The 8,134-nt window shown below is 36.5% G+C and overlaps 1 protein-coding gene across 1 annotated transcript; it reads right to left on the minus strand.

Annotated features, from left to right (window-relative positions):
* Positions 1 to 795: 795 nt before the first annotated feature.
* On the minus strand, positions 796 to 7,809 carry STRAP (serine/threonine kinase receptor associated protein). The gene is made up of 9 exons (XM_009576425.1): positions 7,673 to 7,809; positions 6,834 to 6,915; positions 6,499 to 6,571; positions 5,816 to 5,912; positions 4,261 to 4,398; positions 3,546 to 3,682; positions 2,652 to 2,801; positions 2,079 to 2,144; positions 796 to 1,730 (listed from the first exon to the last, which is right to left on the minus strand). Exons 1-9 carry the CDS (start codon positions 7,795 to 7,797, stop codon positions 1,669 to 1,671), a joined length of 930 nt encoding a protein of 309 aa, XP_009574720.1. The 5' UTR covers positions 7,798 to 7,809; the 3' UTR covers positions 796 to 1,668.
* Positions 7,810 to 8,134: the final 325 nt, after the last annotated feature.

Below are 8,134 nucleotides of genomic sequence, written 5' to 3' on the forward strand. Positions count from 1 at the left end.
CTACTTGAAACATGGCACGAAGACCACAGCCTGCAAGAAGTTTCACCACGGGGCAAGGTGTGTGAGTTTCTTGTTTTGAACACATCCTTCAGCTTGTAAAATGAACAGCTTCTAGGCTGAAGTACTAGATTTGGAGCCCTCATAAGCCTTAATGGAATCAATGATAAGGCTGAAATAATTAGCTGTAAAATCGGAGCGCTACAAGTTGCTGGTTTTTAGAGTACAATTCAAGTAGATAACTGCAAAACTGATTTTGGAATAAAGTCTATGAAATAACATATCCTTAACACTACTACTGCACTGTGAAACCATGATTCATTGTATCATTCATTGTTTTCCTTACTTCCCCCATCCCAACAGCTGAAGCTGGAAGAGACCTCTGCCAACCACCCGAGCCCAAGCACTTGCTCAAGCAGGCTCAGCTACAGCAGGTTCCCTAGGGCCACATACAGCTGGGTTTTGAGTATCTTCAAGAATGGAGACTTTGCAACCTTTCCAGGCAACCTGTTCCAGTGTCTGACTGCCCTTCACAATGGAAAAGTATTTTCTTGTGTTCAGACAGAATTGCCCATGTTTCAATGTATACCCCAGTTTTCAAATGTTAAGCTTCAATTTTCTAAGATGATAGCACTACTGTGCTCTTGGGAAAAAATCCAAAAGAACAGTAAGGACAAGTATGACTATGAAAAAAATAAAAAGGTATATGAATATACCTCTGTATAACTTTTCTCCTTTCCATATGGAATGCATTATGTAAACCTTTCAGCATAACATTAAAGGAAGTGACAAGTGGGAGAATGGCAATATTTTCTTTAATGAAGAAAATATGATTTGTAACCTTGAAAGAGTAACTTTTTTACCCAGTCTGGAGGACTAAACCCAAGTTTTATACAGATTCATAGCCAACCTCTGAGATTTTCATGTACAACCAAATATTTCAGGCAGCACGTTTAATTTAGGAGTTTTCACTGGTTTTGATTTTAGAGACTCACGTTTACATTCAAACTTTAAAGAATAAAAAGACACAAAGCTTACAGATCAAGGAACTTGCAACCCTCTGTACCAACACTGAAACATTCTTATTGCTTTCCCCCCGTACAATAAAAAACCAAGATGCTACAAAGGATTATGTAATTAACTTGGTTGCTTTTTCATTCTATGAACCCAACGCTCAACAGTAAGATACGAGTTTTGAGAGGCATTTTATTTAGACAACTGAAAACAGTTAAACGTTCAGAAGCAGCGTACAATGAAACAAAACCCAAACCAAATACTTCCAGTACATAATCCCTTCTTTTCAACTAAAGCCAAATTTTCCAACTTTCAAGAAAAAAAAAATGGGTAAAAGCCATTGTATCTCTTCTCCATAATAAAGAAAACACACTACAATGAGTCTAATTGAAATTGGAGAGACTGGATCTTGGCTTGCACATGTCTTTGAAAAGACAGTAGGCAGTTATGCTAAAAAGATAGCAAAACTCTACTACTTGTCTTTTTTTTTGTATACTCAGTTCTCTTACAGACAACACCTAGCCAGTTCCACCGCATTCTCATCAATTACTGCCCATCTTTGCCTTATGTAGAGAGTGCACTCTGGAAGGCTGCTGTTTATCACTGTTCACTTGATTTAGTCTCGTACGTCCACATGCTGCGTAACAGTTGCAATAATCAGGCCTTAACTTCAGGAGTTGAGCTGTACACTGAATCTGAGTTTTCAGAGGCAAGATCTTCTGCAATTAAATAAGAAGGGTATTATTTAACTTCACCTTAGATATATAAACTAGATATATAAAATAAATGTTGCAGGGATTGCTTAAAGACCAGGTCAGTTTGGTTTTCCATTTAACCTGATCCAGTTATTCTACCTCATCTGTTCAGTCTGCAAAGCTCTAGTCACTAGTCTGACACTTACCACATGGTCATTTTCAGGAAAATGCACTCAAAGATCTTTTGAGAAGAGTGAAAAATTCAAGAGGGTAATTGGGGAAAACTACTTCTTCCATACTAAAGAATGCTACACCATCTTGACTGATCTTTTAACACTTAGCTGACTTGAAGCTGGCAGTTCAGTGCATTACCTATTTCCTCCTCTGCAGTTCCTGGAAGGGTGGTCCTTGCTTTTGCTGCTTCTGCATTTTCCTCTTCTATAGACAGAAGGGAGAAAAAACAGTCAATACCTTCAGTTCCCCCTACCCACCTTAATGGAAAAAAAAAAAATTCCACTTAATTTAGTGTTGAGAAAGAGTTGGGTAAGCAATCCACTAATGAATATTCACTTGCAGTTTTCTAGACATTGGTCCCCTCCCCAAGTTTACAGAAAGTACAATATAAAATAAAACTATCATACACACTTCTTTCTAGAAATTCTTCTCTCTTTATTTCTTGGTCTATAACATAAAAATACACCAAACTACTTGCTTAACTATCCACAAAGTGTCTATATTCAATAAGCTTGCAGGTTTGAAGTTAATTGCTTAAATGACAGCTACAAAAGTAAATCCTTAAATCTAACAGACTTGAATGGATAGAGAACCTCAGAAGACCGTAAAGTTACTGCATGAAATTCAGGTATGTTTACCACTTAAGATAGATATTACTTAAAAAGTGCACACAAAACAGCCCTGTTTCACCAGGAAGAAGCACACACTTACCAGGAACTACACACTTCCAAAGACCATAGGTTTTCCCTACTGTGGTCTGCCACAGCCTTAGTGTACCATCCTCAGAGCCACTTGCATATAACTCTCCATCAGGGCTAAATCTCACACAGTGAATTGGACCAAAGTGTCCTTTGTAAGATTCTATAAGAGAATATCAAGACCATTAATTTCAAATTTCAGCCAACAACTGAAATTGATTAGTAAAAGCTGATCAGAAGAGGAAAAAAAATACTGATGGGAGGCACTTTCTCAGTATTTAACTTCTGACACAAAACAAAGCTTCTATTAATTGGTATCTCAGCCGTTTCTAATTTAGGTAATATATTAATCTTTTATTAACTGCAAGAAAATAGATGCTTAATTATTATAGGCAAAACTACAAAGCAAGCCAGTAGCAGAGAGTACACATGCTCTGTTCCTTCAGCCATGCCCTCTACATACATACAATTTAGAACAAGGACAGGATCAACCGACAGACTTAGAAATACACTTTTTTGAAATATATTTGGCCAACATTAACAAGAACACAAGCATATCACATTTTTCATAAAAGCAAGTAGCTGCAACTCATTCGACATATTTAATGAATGCTATAGTATGACACTTAACATACAGGTTGGTATTTGCAGCAATACAGAATGACTTAACTTTTTTTTTTTTTAGTAAGTACAAAGAGCTTTTAAATGGAGGCTTTGATTAGTTCCAGAAGAACAATGTTAGGTATACTGAGATAAATGCTTAACTGATAATACACCTTTCCATCCTCTTGCACAGCATGCTATGCTAAGACCTTATTTGAGTACAACAGTTTCATTTATTAGTCATTATATCATTTATCGAATACCCATTTCAGAACTCATTTTTGATTACAGAAGATAAACATACCTAATTCTTCTCCTGTATTATAGTCATATTTATAGAGTTTAAAATCTTCACCACCTGCAACCAAACATTCTTTCGCAGGGTGAAGTGATGCGGAATTGATTGTAGCAGGTGCTTCAAATGATTTAATCTGCTCTAGACTGAGGGGGAAAAGTTTGTTAACAAAGTTCATTAAAAAAAAGAAAAAAAAGAGAGCAAAGAAACTGTAATTCTACAAATCACAACTGCTTTTAAGAAAAACAGAAGACACTCACGCACAGTTTCTGAAACAAGTTTTAATACTTGCAAATCACGCTCATCAAGTTAGAAACAAGTTCAGAATAAGCAAAACAAAAGGCTCACATTCAGAACTACTTTCTGGAATATGCTCAAGTGTGTAACTTGCTTTCTTAAGACATCATAGAGATGTATAAATAATTAGTTCTCTGAAAAATCACTGAACTGAACCCTGGCTGAAACTTATTTAACCACAATTACAATTAGCGTGAAATACAAAAATGGCACCAAACCTTTACAGTCTAGCATCTTACAGACAGTTAGGGTTCATTATTTTAGAAAAGGGTAGTTGTTTCACACTCCGCCTCTGACAAGATGGCAAGCAAAGATGTCTACTTACACCAGTTCTGGCAACTTGGGTGATTTTGGCCTCGTACAGTCAGTTTTTGCCCACAACCAAGCCCATTATTCAACCTGTGAAAATTCTGTGTTTCGGACTCACGTTTCTGCGCTATGAAAAGCAATAGTCTTCCCGTAGGTTATCACAAGTATCTGTCCTTCTGGAACATACTCCATGCTGCTCACTGACATTGCAACATTTAGCGCCTTCACTTCGGTCATGGTACTCCGGTCCCAGAGGCTTAAGAGGAAACAAAACAGAAAAGATTTTCCGATTACTTCAGCAAACCAAACAATTTTCACCTCCCATCCACAGCAAGATTTGGATCAAAAAAGCCACTTAACAAAGAATAAGGTTTGATTCCACAGGTACTTCGGATTTGCCTAGGTGTGAATAAAGACATGCTTACTTTAAAATACTGCTACTTTTGAAGTTTAATGCGACAACATTAAATGGTACACATACCATTTAACTACTCAAGGATTCTCTTGGAGATTAAAAACCTTGTTATAAGTCTCCTGAGCAATAGAGCTTTCTAGAAGCAAGGCTTGAAGATTCCATTCTGCCTTTACACCTCACAAGGCAAAGAGGTACTAATGCCAATTCATGCAAAGAACAGACATTCATTTAAGATAATATAGTTTTCTATCTAGGGGTGCAAGAGATATCTAAACAGAAAAGAAATGAAAACGTTTTGCTATGACAAGTAAGAATCTTCATTCATTTGCTGACTACTGCATTTCTATTCTTACAATTCAGAGAAAAATAAACAAGCCTAGGTTCTTGCCTATCTTGAACACTAGGAAACTGAAAAGAACTGGAGCTGAAAAAGAGACTACAGGGAAATTGCGCCAATGACTTCACTCTCCCATCCTTCCTTCCACAAAGCAGAAAAGACTATTCTATTTCTCTTTCCTTTGTGCCATAAATATAAAAATGGTGAGACAGCTAGACACGAGATGACATTGGTCGTATCAGCCAGAAAGCTGAGGAAGCAGTAAGGCACATCGCCCATCCTTTCTGGACAGCATAGTTTGAGGAAGGGTCTTTGTCAACTCATCTCCCCAGCAGCCAGGTTTGTCTACATTTCAGCACATCTCCTACCAATTGGGCATGAAGTAAACAAAACACTTATCTATAACTGGATGAGCCATCTTATAAAAACATTAAAGCCTATTCAACTGATCAGCATGGCAGAGAAAGAGGGCTATGTCTATCAACAGCGCACTGTTTCCAGATACTCTTCCCAGTCGTTTATCCCAGTCCCTGGCTAGTCCATGCCTTGTGCATCTTTAAAGGCTGGATTGCAGAAGACAAGGCAGCAATACCTCAGCACAACGCATATTCACAAGACCTCATCTACAAATTAATCTTCCCTAGGATTATGAAAGGCATAAATTTATTCTACTATGCAGTTCTCAAAGACCACCTCTTCCAATCAGGGAAGACACAATTATGGGGTAAATTAGAATTATTACAGAAGTTATGTCTCTAACAGCAGAAGAGAACTGTATTAGGCACGCAGCTATAATAATCTAGGATCAAATAACCTGTGTTACTTATATCCTTTACCAAAAAACATAAATATCTTCTCACACAGATTATAACAATAAATAAAAGTGAGCTTCTTAGAAAACTGAATGTTACTTTTTCTTACCGGACAGTTTTATCATCAGCTGATAGAATCTGTTTGTCATCACTGCTCCATAAAGCCTTTTTAATGCCAGAAGTATGTCCACTGACAACGTCAGGTTCTTAAAATAAAGCCAAATATTTTAATACATGTAAGAAAACGAAGTAATGTCACGCAGCAGTTCGGGAGTTTCTTAAGCTATATAGACTTCCATTTACTAGAAACTGTAAAATGACTTCAAGCACTTACGACTTTATTTGTCGCTCTTACTACAGAAACAGGATAAATGCAAACTGAGTATCTGATTGCCTAAATTTAAAAAGCTTCACTAGTTTAACATCAAGGTTCTCTAGCTTCCTATCAATCATCAGTAGTTCAGTATCAACATTAATTTAAACACACTTAAATATGTGGAGTCTTTTCTTCCAGATGACCAAATTTTAATTAATTAGACCTATTTCTAATGAGTCTGTGTTGAACTGAAACATGCTATCCTTGAAGTCCATTACAGATAAACTCTAATTCATTTGTAAAAGCGTAAACTTAAAACATACAGATTATCTTACTCTAGCAAAAGGTTATAGACGCTACATTGGTAAAACAATCCTTAACTTTGTCTTTTGTGATTCATAACAGAAAGTAGCTCTTAATTTCAGAACTTTTATTTAACTCCAAAAAACAAGAACCAGTTCTAAAAGCAGACTCACCGGCTTCCGGCTTGCTCAAGTCGTAGATACGCAACAGTTTATCTTGTCCACCTGTTAACAGATAATTGCTATCCTGAAACAAAAGTTATAAAGGGTCAACTCTATTTTGAATCAAAATACCAGCCTTCATCCGCAAGTCTTAAAAAAAACAGTTCTTTCTCTCAGACAGCGTCTAACACACTTACTACATTTAAGTCACATTCTTAAAAACTAGAAGCGGTATGCTAGATTATTTGCCTGTAAGATACACACGTAAATAGTAGAAAAGTAACTAATAGCAAAACATACTAAAGAGCTTACTACCCTGGTGAATAAGGTATAAAGGTTTTTCATACCTGTGTAAAATCCACACTTTTGACAATGTGTTTGTGAGCCAATGTGATTAGTTCATCGCCTGATACAGCATCCCACACTTTGCTAAACAGCAAGAGAAAACATTTATATTTTAGTAGCACCAGGACATATCAACCTCAACAGTCGGATTAGTTTGTAACCAAACTTTCCTGACACCATCATAACATTTTGTCATAAATGCTACATTCTTGTAAGTTATAACCCAGTTAGTCAATGAGAATACTTCTTATGCTTTTACTAAAGCTTTTTTTTTTCCCCTACTATCCCACCATTTTGCTTTATCCTCTTCTTCAAGATAACGCAGACCAATTAGCATTTTAGTTTTAAGACAAAGGCAGTTCTTCTCTGCAACTTAATAGAGATTGCCCTCTACTAACAGGATTCAACTTGCCAAATATTAATATACGCTGCAAACAGCACTAACAGGCAACAAAAAACATCAAAGAAATAATTCACTAGAATTTTCACAAGACTTTTCCTGTAATAAAAAGAGGCTAACTGGCAGAAGCAAAATAAAAATCACTCTTTCAACTCTGCTATAACTACAGTGCCAGAGATCAGAGCCACATAGAAATGTTATTCTAGCAAACCAGTATGGTAATTAAGTATATTTATCAAGAAGCAATCATAATTGTTCATCATGACAGAATTAACTGTAGCTGCTTTCAAGAACCTAAAAGTCTAGGTTTTAATTTGGCTAGCCATAAATAAGCTAACAATTAGTAAAGAAAAACAAATGAATCAGTAATTTCCTGCAGCTGTATGTCACCAGAGAGCACTAAAATCAAAATACAGACTTCAAAGACAGTTAATCACTTACGCTGTAAAATCTGCTGCTGCTGTAGCTGCTTTAGTGGCATCCGTGTTCAAAGTGGCACCCCAAACAGCACCTTTATGACCTAGAAATGTGCCAATCCAGTCTCCGGTGTCGCCCTGACGCAGCATAGGCTTACCATCTTCACAAAAACAAAACCAATATTCAGGTATCATGATAAAAAAAGGAAATCTTTTTAAAATCTTTTTAAAAAAAGATTCCCTTGCATCAGCATGTGGAAATACCACATACTTTATGGAGCTATTCTTTGTGAAAGAGTTTAGCTGAAGAGCTTAGATATGCAGCTGTACTTGCTGCATGCATCTAAAACTATGTAGACATCAAAAGACCGCTCCAAATAAGATAAAAGTTTTCTTTAGGTTTGTGTTAAGGTAGAAGGGAGATAGAAAGCAGCACTTTGTTTAGGTTTTATTTTTACTCAAGTCTTCTTCAGGCAGCACAGGCTTT

Source organism: Fulmarus glacialis, unplaced genomic scaffold (assembly GCF_000690835.1).
Source record: "Fulmarus glacialis isolate BGI_N327 unplaced genomic scaffold, ASM69083v1 scaffold47314, whole genome shotgun sequence".
Lineage (NCBI taxonomy): Eukaryota > Metazoa > Chordata > Aves > Procellariiformes > Procellariidae > Fulmarus > Fulmarus glacialis.

Coding starts and splice junctions, on each gene's coding strand:
- STRAP (XM_009576425.1), bottom strand. CDS start 7,797: ATGCTGCGTCAGGGCGACACCGGAGACTGGATTGGCACATTTCTAGGT. Junction 3,683..4,260: donor GCTTTTCATAGCGCAGAAAC/GTGAGTCCGAAA, acceptor TTTCCCCCTCAG/TCTAGAGCAGATTAAATCAT. Junction 2,802..3,545: donor TAATACAGGAGAAGAATTAG/GTATGTTTATCT, acceptor ATTCTCTTATAG/AATCTTACAAAGGACACTTT.